At 36.0% G+C, this 16,929-nt stretch overlaps 1 protein-coding gene across 6 annotated transcripts in view; it reads right to left on the minus strand.

The window, feature by feature from the left end:
• Positions 1-16,929, minus strand: part of LOC149819643 (uncharacterized) — a 61,577-nt gene that overhangs the window by 8,667 nt on the left and 35,981 nt on the right. For 5 of the 6 annotated variants that reach the window (XR_016426592.1, XM_089983030.1, XM_089983029.1 and 2 more), the window contains 9 exons: positions 11,457-11,561; positions 11,261-11,365; positions 11,131-11,183; positions 10,947-11,010; positions 10,711-10,845; positions 9,514-9,626; positions 9,318-9,411; positions 2,573-2,792; positions 652-782 (listed from right to left, as the gene is read on the minus strand). Coding sequence is in view for 5 of the 6 variants with exons in the window: in XM_089983030.1 (XP_089839156.1) it covers positions 652-782; positions 2,573-2,792; positions 9,318-9,411; positions 9,514-9,626; positions 10,711-10,845; positions 10,947-11,010; positions 11,131-11,183; positions 11,261-11,365; positions 11,457-11,561 (1,020 nt within the window). In the remaining variant the exon portion in view is untranslated. The remainder of the gene's footprint in view (positions 1-651; positions 783-2,572; positions 2,793-9,317; positions 9,412-9,513; positions 9,627-10,710; positions 10,846-10,946; positions 11,011-11,130; positions 11,184-11,260; positions 11,366-11,456; positions 11,562-16,929) is intronic. The other variant, XM_089983028.1, reaches the window with a different exon arrangement.

Consider the following 16,929-nt stretch of genomic DNA (forward strand, 5'->3'; position numbering starts at 1 on the left):
GCTGCAGGTAAGACACAGATTTTCCATAAACATGATCCAAGTTGTGATCCTAGCAAAAAAGATCATGCTGAACATTGATCGAAAGGTAGTTGAGGGATAAGTACCTAAGGTGAAGACAAATAGTCCAATGCAACCATTTTGGATTATAATGCCTTCAATATTTTTAGTCTCTGTCTGCTGTCAACTCTATTGTCCACTAGTCATATTTTTCATCATAGGCCTCTAAACTAGTTCTTCTGGAAGTAATTATAATGGACACATTTTCTTCACAAGTTACACACAGCAATGATGGCTTTCCAGAAATTGAAAGAAATTTGTCAATCCATTATAGGTTTAGATAGCAAGCATTAAAGGCATGATCCAAATTCCTAAAGGGGTGAAAAGACATGACCCAAGTTGTCAACTTAGAAATGAAACAGCACATGAAGGCTAAAACACGATACTCTATCACTGATGGTTTTTTATTTCACAAAGTGTTCTAATAATTGAAGTTCCAAAAATATGTCATTAACATCCACTTGGCACTTTAGACAAAACTATTATTATCTTCACAAATTTATTCTACAAACCAAATTGCAAGAGTATTAGAATCAGCCAAATTCACCAAAATATTTTGCTCAGAAGATAATATATATCAGCAAGGCATCATACCTTTGGGAATGCTAGTATATCAGGAAGTGGAATTGATAATGCCATCTTCAGAGATATATCAAGAGCATCTGAGAGAGCTCTATCTCCATATAATTCGAAAACACCAAAATTGACATAGTTTCCAGCTAATGCTGCATTGATATTTTAGATTCAGCATACATTCATAAGCACAAAAAAAACGATTACGTAACAAATAAGAAGCACATAGACGCTTAAGAAATCTCGATCAATTCAGCAAACAAATTTGTTTTTTATGGGCAGCTGGCATCCTAGGGAAGGCAATTGTAAACCGGGTTTAAATAAGATGCCTTAACAAAAAAGAATTGACTTGAGTATTGATATAACTAACAATTAGACCTAGGTTCACTTAATGGAAATGTTGAGTTGATTATGTTATTTCCACAGAAGCAACATCAGAAGTCTGAAATACAACACCTGGAGTGCAGACTTTTGCAGATCAAATTATACTTGATTGTTAAACATAAAGAAATGTGTCATATTCTCCTATGTCTGACCTTATGATATATTAATCATGCACTCTAATCTGGATTACAACATAAGAGTGTATAACTATATGTTAGAAGAGTGCAATTCTTGGAGATGGCAGCATGCTCTTATCCAGTTCAAGAAGGCTCCCATGTAGATGAAAGTATGACTAGAAAAATGGAAAAGTTCAGTGGCCCTCCTAACATGCATACGGGGCTCAATAATGAGCCAAGCATCAGCTCATTCGGCCCAGTGTCGGCACGAATTCATTTCAATGAAATGAGCTTGAGCCTAAGAGCAGGCTCTAATTAGTGAATCTGTAGTCTTATTTAAGCTTTGACTAATTAAAAAATTTAAAAAGTACACAATCGTATTAATTGTGTTATTATACCTAGACGGTTGCTTTTCTATAAATCAATGGTCCCCTCGATTCTTGTGGAAATTTTTAGCCCAAATGATTCACATGAGGGATGACGGACGAAACTATTGTGTCCTTCATTAAGGGTTTTTTTGAAACCAACTTGAGAAGGGAGTCAATTGGGCGAGAGACAATTTCCATTCTTGTGGAAATTTTTAGCCCAAATGATTCACATGAGGAATGACGGATGAGGGACAAAACTATCGTGACTTTTATTAAGGGTTTTTTTGAAACCAACTTGAGAAGGGAGTCGATTGGGCGAGAGACAATTTCCATTTGCAAGAACTGAGAAGCAATCTCCAGTAGTAAGTCTGGAGCGGTCATGGGTGACCTCAATCGGCAAGTCTGCGATGGTGAGAGGCACTCTCTAGTGCTGAGTCTGCAGTGCTCCAAGCTTGAAGCTGGTTTTCCCAAACTGTGATAAGTCGAACAAGACAGGGTCAGACTCGGACAGGCTCATGTGCAGCCCTATATGTATATACATCACAGATACTTTCTATTTTCTCATCATATCTAAAGGGTTATATTCTTTCATATGTATTAAGGAGTACATCATATTTGCCACAAACTCCATTGACAAGGGTGCTTTACCAATTCATAAATCAAAATACAGAGAAATCATGATCCCCTCAGTTATTTTACTAGTGAAGGGTACATATTCAAGAGTTATAAGAATACAAACAACCTAAAAGAGAAACTACAAGAGATTGATTATCAACTTAAACATCTATATTGCATCATTCAGGTGTAAGCAAGGGATAACCACAGTAAACTTTCTTCAACAAGTTTAGAAACCGAGCAAACCCAGAGTCAACACCTTCACACACACCCACAAGCACAAACACACACAAAGAAAAAGGCAAAAAAGTGCATTAAAAAATATAATTCAGAACAAACAAAACAACAGATGAACTACTGCAGTTATCAGCTAACATTAATCTACATATGGTAGAAGCCACCTAATATTTTAGCAAAGCAATATGCGACAACATTAACTCTGAAAGTCGATATCAATACCCCTTGTAAGAATAGTCAAGCATATCCACATTCCCTTGTATCTGTATGCATAGACATCTGTGCCGACAGGAAGGGTCAAAACCCTTGATCCATATGCCACAAGCAATTTGCTGACCTCTCGAAATAGAAGGATGCCATTGGGAGATGATGAGTCAAAAGTTAGGCGCTGGGATTTGTTTAGTACAAATTCTGCCATGAATTTTAGCAATGGAGTCGTAACCTGTAGAAATCTATGACTGTCAGTACCACAATTTTTTTACTATGCATACATGCATACTGAAAAAATCAACATAATGTATAACTCATTGAAAGAAATTCTGTAATCTTTCAGCATATTTGAAACTCATAATAATGAGTATGCATATATCTTGGTGAGTCAAATTATCGAGATGTTACAGGATTTCCTACAAAACTCGGGAAAAGCAAAAGATAAGAAAATATAATGAAGAAATAATATAAAAGATAGGAAAAGAAGAAAAAGAATAGATTTTGAAGCATGTCAAAAATAAGATAAATAAGGGACATTATGGTACTATCACAATAATATTGTAATTTTTAGAAGGCAGAATATTCCCATTTTTTCTTCTAAAAATTGCTTTCCCACTAGGTTGTGATAATACTATGACATTTTCGAAGTATCACTATATCTTTGACTATGACCAAAAGTATCAACAAGTTAGATTCCATTATAGCCAGAAAATAAATCTAAATAACATGATTCTATTCAATTAGTACATTGGCAACTACGTGAAGCACATGTTGCATTGATATAAGCAACTCATCAACAGCAAACATCGTCCCATCTACACAGGGTTTGCTGTTGGTACAGTTTATCGATTCATTCCTATGTAAACTTATTGCATCCCCCCAAGTATTTATTGTTTACCATTTTCCTAGGTCCACTAAAACACATCATCACCCTTTTCGTATTCATGGTTTTTAAACATAACCCACTCAAACAATCTCAAACATCAGTTCTTAATTATCCAAAGAATAAGAGAGCTCCTAAATAAGTCATGTAGGAAACCCCATCAATCAGGTGTTAAAATGTATTCTTCAATCATTGTAATCATATATATATTTTATATATATAAAGGATGATACATATATATATGGTATATATATATGTATCTTCCTAATTATATATATAAAATATATATTTCTCTATTCTTAGCCGTAGGGGTAGTTTAGTCATTTCACTCATTTTTACGCATATTTCATTTGGAATATGATTGTAATTATTTTTATTTTTCTTCTTTTTATTTTATTCTTCTTGTGGTATGCGCCACCTAGGGAGGCTCCCCAAAACAGTCGTTGGGGGCTCCCAACGACTCCTTTGGGAGCCCCCTATGTGGCTCCTTTCTTGTATTATAAATAGGGGTCTCCCCCTTGTAATTCGACATTCTTGAGGGAGTTTTAATTCCATTGTAAAAGGATTTTTACCCTATTTTTCATAATAAAGAGATATTATTTTAGCACTTTATGGGTTTAGCACTTTATGTGCTTTTGGTTGCCCCTTAGTGGGTTTGTGTATTTGCACCTTTAGTGTGCATTTATGGGTTCATTATCAAACCCTTTGTTTTCTAACATCAGGAACTATGTTTACCACACAACAGAACACATCTTTTTTTCTACTTCATCCATCAAACCAACACTCCAAATGATGCTTTCGTTAAAACCATAGTCACCTGTATCGCTAAAGATAATTTCTCGGCGAGGGTATTTCTCGGAGAGATTTTCAAAAGTTGATAAATCTCGAGAATATCTTGGCAATATATAAAAAATTAAATAAAATTTTAAAAAATAAGTAAAAATACAAAAAATGTAAAAATGAAAGAAACAGTCCCTTCTTCCCTTTCTTCTTTTCCTTTCCTTTCATTTCATTTCCTTTCCATATTCCCCTTCCTTTCTTCTCTTCCTTATTTCGTTTCCTTCATTCATTCCCTTCTTTTTCTTTCCTTCTTTACTTTCCTTCCTTCCCTTTCTGTAAAGATATTTATTGTGATATTATCGAGAGAAATATAATTTGCTGATATATTGAAAACATCGCAAGCCCGGATAGAGGAGGAGGGTTGCGGTAGGCCTGTGACAGCCAGCATAAAAACTTAGTCATAACCTATGAAAATGAATCAATATGAGAATTTTGTTGGGGCGTTCCCTACTGAGCGACGCGTTGTACTCTCTAGGCCCGGAGGCAGTGATAAATGGGCAAGGGTTGCTAGGTCGTCGCCCAGAAGCGATGCGTCACACCGGCGCCCGGATGTGGTGTCAAATAGGCAAGGGTTCCCTCACTTTGTTGGACGGGTGGGGGTAAAGAAGTTAGTCCAAGACCATAAAATTAGGTTAGCCACTTGGAACATAGGGTCTTTAACCGGTAAGTTGGTAGAGTTAGTAGATGTTATGTGCAGGAGAAAGATTGATATTTTATGTCTACAAGAGACCAAATGGGTAGGTGAGAAAGCAAAAGTGATAGAACCTTGGGGATATAAGATTTGGTATACAGGAATAAATAGGAATAGGAATGGAGTAGGGATTGTTATGAGTCGTCAGTTTATAGATAATGTAGTTGAGGTCCGTAGGAAGGGTGATAGAATTTTACTTATTAAATTAGTATTAGGTACGGATATTATTAATATTATTAGTGTTTATGCACCTCAAGTAGGTTTAGATGAGTCCATTAAGCATCAATTTTGGAAAGATTTAGATGGAGTAGTACAAGGGATATCTTATGGAGAAAAGCTTTTCATCGGCGGTGACCTTAATGGACATGTAGGCATTAGTAGGGATGGATTTGAGAGTATCCATGGAGGCTATGGTATAGGAGAAAGAAATGAACGTGGAGAAAGGATTTTAGATTTTTGTTTGTCCTATGATATGATCTTAGCAAACACTTGGTTTAGGAAGAGGGAGTCTCACCTAGTAACATTTAAAAGTGGGGTTAATACGAGTCAGATAGATTTTTCCTACTTAGAAAGAGAGATAGGGGTTGTTGCATCGATTGTAAGGTTATACCGGGAGAAAGTGTAGCTACACAACATAGAGTCTTAATTTTAGATCTTAGAATTAGACAATGCCGCAAAAGGGATAGACATAGGATAGATCCTAGAAGTGAGTGGTGGGCACTGAAAGGAGCTAAACAAGGAATGTTTGTAGAGCAGGTAGTTAAGGAAGCTGATTGGCGTCTCGAGGAGGATTCAGAATCAATGTGGAATAAGATAGCGAGTGGCATGAGAAAAGTGGCTAAGGAGGTATTGGGTGAGTCTAAAGGCGGTGCACCACTAGGTAAGGATACATCATGGTGGAACAAGGATGTCAAATTAGCTATTAAGGTTAAAAGAGAGTGTTATAGAAATCTAAGTAAGAGTTGTGATAATGAGAATTTGGAGAAGTATATAATAGCAAAGAAGGAAGCTAAAAAAGTAGTTCGAAACGCGAGGGCTAAGGTATATAAGGAGGTTTATGACAAGTTGGATACCAAAGAAGGCGAGAAGGATATTTATAGGATTGCAAAGATGAGAGATAGGAAATCGAAGGATTTGGGTATGGTTAGATGTATCAAAGATGAAACGCAAAGGGTTTTAGTCAAAGATGAGGAGATTAAGGAGAGATGGAAAGATTATTTTGATAAGCTATTTAATGAGAGTCATGCTCAAGATCTTGGAGACTTCTCCATTCCTTTTCATGAGATAAATCGTGACTTCATGCGCAAGATTCAAAAGAAAGAAATTGCAGAGGCTTTGAAGAAAATGAAATCAAGAAGGGCAGTTGGCCCAGATGGTACACCTATCGAGGCTTGGAAATGCTTGGGAGAGAAAGGTTTAGAATGGTTGACAAATCTTTTTAACTTGATTTGGCGAACAAATAAGATGCCTAATGAGTGGAGGAAGAGTACTTTGGTGCCTTTATATAAGAATAAGGGTGATATACAAGATTGCACAAACTATCGTGGTATAAAACTCATGAGTCATACTATGAAACTTTGGGAGAGGGTGATTGAGTCTAGGTTGAGGAAGGTTGTCATGATATCGGGGAATCAATTTGGTTTTATGCCTGGAAGATCAACTATGGAAGCTATACATCTTCTTAGACAACTTATTGAAAGATATAGAGAGAGGAACAAAGATTTGCATATGGTTTTTATTGATTTAGAGAAGGCATACGATAGAGTACCTAGGGACGTTCTCTGGTGGACAATGATGAAGAAAGGTGTTTCTCTCAAGTACATTAGTATAATTAAAGATATGTATGAAGGAGTAGTAACCAATGTCCGCACTTGTAGAGGGGTGACAACCAATTTTCCGATAACGGTTGGGTTACATCAAGGATCTGCTTTAAGCCCTTTCCTATTTGCGATAGTGATGGATGAGCTTACGAGATCAATTCAAGATAATGTACCGTGGTGTATGTTGTTTGCTGATGATATTGTTTTGATTGATGAGTCTAGAACTGGGGTTAATGCTAAGTTAGAATTATGGAGACAGACATTGGAAGCTAGAGGTTTTAAGTTGAGTAAGAGTAAGACTGAATATATGGAATGTCGGTTTAGTAAGCAACGAAGTAGTGATGGGAGTGTAGTGAAGCTTGGTGAGCAAGATATACCGATGAATGATTATTTCAAATATTTGGGATCCATCATTCAAAAGTATGGAGAAATTGATGGAGATGTAAATCATAGGATAAAGGTTGGGTGGATGAAATGGAAAAGTGCTACTGGAGTGTTGTGCGATCGTAGAATGCCATTGCGGTTGAAGGGAAAGTTTTATAGGACGACTATTAGACCCGCTTTACTATATGGTACGGAATGTTGGGCTGCCAAGAGACATCATATTCAAAAAATGAGTGTAGCTGAGATGCGGATGCTTAGATGGATGTGTGGAAATACAATAAAAGATAAGATTCAGAACGAGGAGATACGTAAGAAGGTAGGCGTTGCACCCATTGAAAATAAAATGAGAGAGAATCGTTTACGGTGGTTTGGACATATTCGACGAAGGCCTAATGATGCTCCAGTTGGAAGGATGGAGAAATGGGAAAATATATTAGTTAAAAGAGGTCGGGGTAGGCCTAGGAAGACTTGGATGGAGATGATAGGAAAGGATATGAATGCTTTGAACCTCACCGAGGACATGGCATTGGATAGAAATGATTGGACGAAAAGGATTCATGTGGAAGACCCAAAATGAATTTCTTTTTTGGTTCATATCGCTAACCCCAATTGTTTTGGGATGAAGGCGTAGTTGTAGTTGTTGTTGTTGTTGTTGTATTGAAAACATCGCAATATATTCCCGATATTATCGGCTACCTTGAAATAGCCGATAATATCGCGATATTTTCAATATATCAGTGATATCAATGACAGTGGTTAAAACCACCAGAAAGCTACAAGGTGTTTTATCTTAACAGCAGGATATACATCATTCATCAAACTTTCACTCCATATATCCCGTTTTTGTCATCGTCAGGGCTTATTCCAACTAAAGTGAGGAAAAGATGACTCAAACCTTTATGCCCCAGAAGTTCCCTCCTTAATTCTAGTTCTTGTTCGAACAGTCAAACTTACTCTGTATATCAAAATCATGGCATATTTCATAAATAATCAAACCAAAACAAGGGAGTCAAATAAGATAGCTAGACGGTTAGGTCACACTGTCATAACCGAGGGGTTTTCGGTTTGAATCCCATGAGGATTATCCACACCTTATCCATCCAAAACACACATGTGCACGTGCACACACACACACACACACACACACAAAACAAGGCCTCCACTGGAGCAACAGCTGCCATAAGCCAAATACAAGACAAGTATGCACATGCATGCACATACCAAAAGATGGAAGTGTCGCATTTTCTAATGTTGAACGATAATGAACTAACATCCACACTTAGACACCCTGATACTCTCAACTATGCAGAGAGGATTCTATTGATTTGAAACACTTTGTCAAGCATTCTTGTCTATTGGCAATTATCCTTTAAATTGTCCAAAAAGATTATTAATCAACTAGAAGTACTTTTTATAAATTTCCTTTGGCAGGATTCAGACTCTAGAAAACATCCCTATTTGGTGTCTTGGGAGGTCTTGTGCAAGCCAAAATCTGAAGGAGGTATTGGCATTTGATGAATTGAGGAGTTGAATATGGCCTTCTTGGCTAAATTAGCTTTGGATGTTTACTCTAGTAATTCATTATGGGATGATTTTATGAGATCGAAATATTTATGTAATAAGAGTACCACTGGTTAGACAAAAAAATACACGACAAAACAGGTGGATAATGGTCCAACGTATGATAATTTTATGTCAACTGATAAGAGAAAACCAATAAACCCACACAAGAACATGGCAGATATACATCGAGTGTAGAAAATGAATTATATAAAATGACAATTTCTCCCAATATAATAATTTCCCACTCTCACTGCCTTCCTACACACACGCATTGATGATAAAATGATTGTACATACCCAACTCTGTGCCAAAGAATCAATAATTGGATTGGAAAGAACATGAGGCAATACTCAAAGAGGCTACTCTAACAAACAATGATGCCTTGAATCTCAACTTAAACTAGCAGTTACAAATCATCTGTTTTCTCAATATATGCACGATAAAGCTTAGACATTTACTGAAATGATAAGCAAACCAACCTCAGGCCTACCATGGGTAAAAAATAACAATTCATGACAAGCAGTGCATAAACAAGGTCAATATTAGCAATGAAAACTGCAATGCATGTCAGCTCACCTCTGGCGTGTCTAACCAATGAGCAACACCCTTCAAGAGAAGTGGCATGTGTCTTGGGTATAACCAATCAAATAGAAGCCCATATGTCCTACGACTGCATCAAGCAATGGGAAATCAGCAATCAAACCCTTCATGAAAAATACCAAAATAAATATTGAAAACAATGAACATGAGTATTTTATTTGAATACACAGACCTGTTTGTTGCCATCACTATCCCTCTGAGATCCCTCATTAGACCAATCAATGCATATTTAACAGCATCAGTACGAAAAAGAGCATCAGGTGTTGACTCCAAAGTTATAAGAACCTTCAGTCGAATATGTCAGTCAAAAATATTTTAACTGAATGGTTATGCTCTCAATTAGTGCCAGAAAGAAATGACAAATATGCTTCACAAAAAAAGATGTGCAATAAATTATGATATTTTTTTCAGGAAGAATAAATAATGAAGCTCCAAAATCAAAGTGTGAAGCAACAAGTCACAAATACTTTTTCAATGCACCAAAGCAACTGACTTATGGAACAGTAACATGCCAACGCTGTGTTTTATATCATGAAATAACTCATGGCATATGAAACTGAACAAACCGCAGAAGATCAAGCATGCTTGCAAGAAAACATGGACCACAATTCTACCACGGACGTAAGATGCTACCTCAAGTGATTGAAGTGTTGGATGTCAATTGTCATTCACTTTAGAATCAGTCAAGTTGGATGATAGTTAAGCTGTGAGACTGCCCATTCATATCGAGTATTCTGTATAAGGTGACTGAAGTATTGGAATATAATGTTAGGCTCAGTAATTTTAGTTCAAAAACAGTTGGACAAAGTTACAAACTATAAGACCACTCCAAGATTTCTTACATATAGATAAACCAATAACAGAAAAAACACCTAAAAGATAAATGGATCGAAATCTCTGATATGTATGCAAGGACGCTGTTCCACATGGGTGAAGTATTGGATACTGTTCATTTTAGGTTCAATCAATTCAGATTTCTCATTCACAAATAAACCTAAATACTACCAGTAAACACATCCCAAGAGAAAGCATGCTCAAGCAGGCCAGATACTGCTCACAGCCTTGAGATTGCTAGCTAGCTAGACTTAATACTATATATCATTTTTAAATGTAATCTTGCCTTCTGATAGCCCATCTTATTTGTCTATACATGTCAGGAAATTCTAGGCTACTACCTTAATCTTGATGTGATAGTTTTGAATTATAGAGTGTGATGTCATGAATTTTGTTTTCTAAACTACTACAATTGCAGTCACCCAGAGTGATGCAATTATGGCATAAAGTCATAAAATAAAATGAATGGAAATAGATAAGCACCAAACATTAAAACAGACCAGTTACAAGATATTACAATACATAGGGCACGCACCTGCAAAAGGGGGTCCATAGAAGACTTAAATTTTATCGGACTGTCCTCCATGAATATCAACCAACCAATAGTATAGTAAAAGGTTGTCCTACTGCGTGAACATTTATACTCCTCTAGAAAGGGAAAATGCTCTCTCTGCATGAACACAAGTTGCTAAGACACTCCTAATCCAAAGAATAAGATATAGAAAACAGCATAATTTAATGTGTGTGTGAGAGAGAGAGAGAGAGATTTACAGTATGATGCCCAATAATGAATTTGACAGTATCCAACTTGAGCAGCAGCTTTCCCGTCATATACCTGTATAAAAGCGGGTTTTCAGATAAACTTAATTCATAATGAGATTTATTTACAATCATATTGTAATTTCAGCAGTTACTAATAAGAAAGTAAAATCTACATAAAGGCAATAAAGCTAACCCAGATGCCAGCTCCAAAAACAGAGCCAAAGTGTGCTCGATGACTTCCTCACTCTACAGTACAAGAAATGTGAGCTTGCATCAATTTGTACAAAAGTTAAACGTTAAAAATGCATGAACTTGAAAATTACCTGAGTGTAGCACTTAAGGTTTGTTGCAATTTTTCCAACGATGGCATTAAGTAGGACTAGATGATCATGAAGCCCGAGGAGCTCAGACAACCGGGCATATAACTGCTGTGGAATATTAAAAAAGCATAAAAGTTGAAAGAAAAAGAATCAAAACATGGTAAGATAACAAGAGAACAAAAAGCAGAATTTCATTAACCTTTGAAGAATGCATAGCTTGATCACCAACATAAGCTTTACGAAAATTCTGGAAGAATGTGAGTATAGCTCGGTCGAGCCTTTGTTTGCTTGATTTACTATATCTCTGTGAGAACAACAAAATAAATGAGTACTTAACATACAAAAATAGGCTAGGAAACATGAGAAGAACTAAAATAACAGAAGAAAAATGGTGGCATTGCCTCATTTATGATTCACAAATAACGAGATGTGCGGATACCAATTATCATATGACAGCCAAATTTATCAAGACACGACCTAAACAATCTGCAAATGCTAAACATCGCTGTATGCATATGTTAAAAGACCACAATCAGCTCACAACCAATCATTTTGCGTCCAAATGATGGATCCATATCTAATTAGAAAGTTAATCATGATAGGAATTTATCTTAATTAGAGTTTATCAATTAAGTAGTTGGGTTTGATTGGGATTAGGATTTCTCATCTATAACAAGATGAGAAATCTTAGAGTTGAGGAGTCCAATTGAAATGATTATCAGTTACTTTCTTCTTTTACTGTTCAGTTATTTCCAGTTTTTTCCTACATACTTCATAAATTTGCTAAATTTCTTAGTAAATCCGATGGCGGGTTTATGTCAGTTAGTATCAGAGCAAGATCATCGCCTTGATTCTAGTTGAGGGACGATCATGTAGCATTGAGATCATGAATTGTATAACTTGGGGAGCGAAATCGATCGAATGCACATCTTACATCTACTGAAAATTTTCAAATCGACGTCAATCACAGACATCAACTGGCAACACTGAGTAGTAGAAAGATTCTTTGCCGCATCTACCTATAATAACCACCGATGTTCTTTGCAACTCCGCATTTGGTGTGATGGAAAAAACCATATGAGAAGTTGCAAAAGTCACTAATGGATTGCCGCAAGTAGAACACCAGTACACCACCTTTGCATCTTCTACGACCACAAGTAGGTTGCTTCCAGACCCCATGTCCGAGCACAGATTGCCCGTCTCTCTTTTGTGCATATGGACCAACCACCAACCGGAAGGCAGTCGGCGTGCTGTTAAAGTGTGTGTGTGTGTGTGTGTGTGTGTGTGTGTGTGTGTGTGTGTGTGTGTATATATATATATATATTCTTGATATAAACCACAATGTAATTAGTTGTGTTCATTAGGGGCACTTTAGGTTTTTATTATTTTTTGTAATTTATTCTTTTTATCAAAGGCATTATAGTCCTTATAATGCTCTTGAAAGAGTTTTTGGGAATGCTCCCAACAGCTATATTTCTAGTCGTTGGGAGCACTTTCCAATGGATCTTCTTTGCTTCTTTTTGTGTATAAATAGGGGGGTGTAACCCCTCTGGTATGTGAAGCTTGTTCTCAAGCAATGTCTCAATAAAATCCTCATATTTTTTATGTTGTTTCTCATGCCCATAAGTGGCATTGTGTTTGTGATTGTATCTTGACTCACAAGTAGTCTCCATTTGAGTATGTTGTTATTGCCCATAAAAGGCACTTGATTGTGTTGACCACATTTCATTACATGGTATCAGAGCATTGGTGCTCTTGGATTCTAACTTGTACGTGAAGATCAAGAGAAGGATCATGAAATTGGTGGAGCATTGGTTTGTTGATTCGTTACCACGAGAAGCACACCATCAAACTTCTTCAATACATTTCTTTCAATCTTCTTCTCTTCTTTTTCTCTATCTTTTCTCTTCTCCTACACTTTCTTTTCTTGGTACAATGACCGAAAAAGAAGTGGTAAAAGTTGTTTCCATCAAATTTGATGAGAAAAATTATAATATGTGGGTCACCGCCATGAAAACAATTTTGGTTGGCAAAGATTTATGAGATTATATTGATGGCTCTATATCGGAACCTCAACATATTCTCACAAAATCTATTTGTGGAGAAGATGGTATTACCAAAGAAGAGTCTCTTAAAGATAAAGAGAGAGAGAAAAGGTTCTTTTAGACTATAAAAGGCTATTAAAGCATGGGATGTTGAGAATGCCAAGGTTTTATCCGTATTTATGGGGAGTATGGATGAAAAACCATGCGAAAATATATTGAAATTTGAAAGGGCTGATGAAGCATGGGTTTATATCAAACAAACTTATACCCAACATGATGGTGTCCATAAATAGAACTTGCAAGATAAGATTCGCAATTGCCAGCAAGGAGAAAAAAGTGTTAGAGAGTACTATGGTACTCCCAAAAGACATTGAGACCAAATAGCTAAAATAGAGTCCATTTGGGATACCCTTGATGTTCCTCATCGTAGGAAAAATCAAATCCTTGGTGAGCAATTTTTTCAATTTATGAGAGGGCTTAGGGCTGAATTTGAACATGTTTGTGTTTCTATCATCCACCGAAACAAAAAACAAGAGGAGCTTCCTCATTTACATAAGATTCTAGTCCAAGTTTGCATGGAAGAAACAAGGTTAAAATCCATGACTGAATCTAGAGAGTCTAAGGACAATGCATTGGCGGTTTCTACACCCGGTGTCAATACTTATTCCTATATGCCTCCTCACATCTACAAAAATAATAATAATTCTTGGAAATCAACAAGCAATGATAGGAGGTATGATGGGAGAAATGATAAAAAAGGAAAAATTACTTGTCATAATTGTAGAGAACTAGGGCACATCGAACTTGTTTGCCTAGAATTCAAAAATGATGAGAAAAGAGTAGCTACCCTAGAAGCTCCTCAAGAAAACAAGGAAGCCTACAACTCCAATTTTAAGGCATATCCTTGTCTCAACTTGCGGAAGCTCTACAACCGCTCCTCAAAGGCTAATCCTCCTTAATTGTTGTCGCGGTCTCCTCTTTCTCACCTCTCGGTAAGATTTTCTGGCTCTTAGATTCAGGTGTCTGGTTTCTTATGACCCCTAATAGTACTATGCTCTTCGATTGTTAACTTACGTAGATCTAATGTTTTTAGAGCGAATGGATCCACTCTTGAAATTAAAGGAATTGAAAAATTTTTGAAACCTTTAAAAAATTTTATTCCAAATATCAAAATTGTTTTGAAACTTAACTTAAATCTCCTTTCAAATTCCCAAACAATAGACCATGGTTGTAAGGTATCCTTCACATCTGACCACTGTTTAATACAGGATCTTCAGTCCGGCAAGCAGATTGGGAAAGGAGATCTCCACTACATGGACCAATTGATCATTCCCAAAGATTTTTTTTACTTTGATGTACAAAAATTGGATTTTTTTATGGCATCAAAGACTAGGTCATCTTAGCATTACTAAATTATCCAATTTATCTCATTTGAGAATATTATGTAATAAAAAAATTCAATGTATTGATTGTACTCTTTGGAAAATGAAAATCATTCCTTATCAAGAGAAAACTTTTGTTGCCTCCAAACCACTTGAATTAATACACTCGGATGTTTAGGGTTCTGCTTCTGTTGGCTCTAAAGGACAATTTAGTTATTATGAGATAATTTGTGGATGATTATTCTCGTTTCACTTGGAATTTCTTTCTTAGGCACAAATATAAAGTTTTTGAAACTTTCAAAACTTTTGACAACCTTGATAAAAATCTCCTTTAAACCAAATATTTTTATTTTCGGGTCTAATTCGGGGGAAGTATATGTCAAAAGACTTTAAGAACTATTTGGAGAATCTTGTGCAAACACGCCTCAGCAAAATGGTTTGGCCCAAAGGAAACACATGCATATAGTGGAAACTACTAGAAGCCCGGTTATATCTAAACATGTTCCAAAACACTTTTGGGATAAAATTGTGCTTACTTCGATTTAGCTCATAAACAGACTTCCTTTAACGAAACTTCAAAAAAAAATCCTATGAGAAACTTTATAAAGCTACTCCTGACTATTTCAGACTAAAGACTTTTGGATATAAATGTTTTGTGCTTACAAATAAAAATTATAAACTTTCACCTAGAATCATTTCTTGTGTTTTTCTTGGTTGTGGAAAAACTCAAAAAAGATTTAGATGTTATTGTTAAATTATGTAATCAATTTCATGTACTCCAATATATATTTTATATATATAAGGTAATACATATACATATATTATATATGTATATGTATCTACTTATTATATATATTTTTGTATTGATAGCCGTAGGGTCAATTTAGTCTTTTTACACATATTCTTTTCCGTGAATATGCTTGTAATTCTTTTTTGTATTTTCTTTTTCTTTTTCGTTAAATTCTTTTTTATTAGATAAAGTTGTACTTACCTTGGGAGGGGCCAACACACTAGTCGTTGGACCCCTCCAACGATCACATTTGTGACCGTTGGAGGGGCTCCAACGACTATGTGTGGAGCCCCTTCCAAGGCCCACTAATGCCCTATAAATATGGACCCTCATTCTTGTATTAGGTACGGCTTTGGGTCAAAGCCCAAGCATTCAATAAAGCTTTTGTTCTTTTAGTAAATTTGTGAGATTGATTTGTGCTTTTGTGTACAAGTATTCTAAGTGTTCTTATTGTGCATGTGTGCACATATTTGTTATCAAGAATACTGTCTTGATCTTAGTATCTTATTGAAGATACTTTTACAGTTATGACTTAAAACATGATAAATTCTATATATCAAGGAATGTTACCCTTGTAGAGCAAGAAAGTTTCTTTGATTTGAATGTGCCTATTAAAGAAAAAAATGATTACTCTTTTCTTGGGTTACCTTCCTAAACGTAATGATAATATATTAAACAACAATGACGTTGTTAATGATGAACCTCGATACAACATCCAGTATGGTGAGTATGATGACATTAATGATGAACCTCCAGTTATCCAATATCGAAGAAGAATTGGTTATAGACATCCAAATGCCTTAGAACAATATTCTAGCATAGAACCAAGCACACTTAGGAAATCCACTAGAATTCATAGGCCTCCAGATAGATTTGTATCCTATGAAAACTTCGCGCCTCAATATAGAGCCTGTCTAGCAAAGATTTTTTTCCCGTGTCGCACCCAGGCGGGTGCGACACTTGGACACAGCTTCCTTTGTGTTAGGTGAAGTCAACCACACTGAGGTCCATTTCTATCCAAAAGTAGATTCAGTTAACCCTAATCAAGTCCATTTTTATCTAATATTATATACATAAATGCACACAAATACACATAGTGTTAACTTAAAACTATTAAAATATATATATATATATCCTCCCCGCAACCCTGCACCCAAGTTTTTTTAAAGTGCCGCATCCGCACCCATACCCACACCTATGTGACAGCTTTGAACCTTCCTCGTACAATCAGGTCAATTTGTCCTGAATGAATGAGTGCTATGAATGATGAAATACAAGCCTTAAAAAAATAAAAAACCTAAGATATAAGAAGTCTTAAGACAATAAGTTGTAGGTGGGTGTTTAAATTAAAACCAAGGGTAATGAAACTTTGAAGAGACATAAGGCTAGATTAGTGGTCAAGGGTTACTCTCAGGAGTATGGTATAGATTTTAACGAAACTTATGCCCTAGTTGC

This window comes from Nuphar pumila, chromosome 12, assembly GCF_984573655.1.
Source record: "Nuphar pumila chromosome 12, dmNupPumi1.hap1.1, whole genome shotgun sequence".
Classification (NCBI taxonomy): domain Eukaryota; kingdom Viridiplantae; phylum Streptophyta; class Magnoliopsida; order Nymphaeales; family Nymphaeaceae; genus Nuphar; species Nuphar pumila.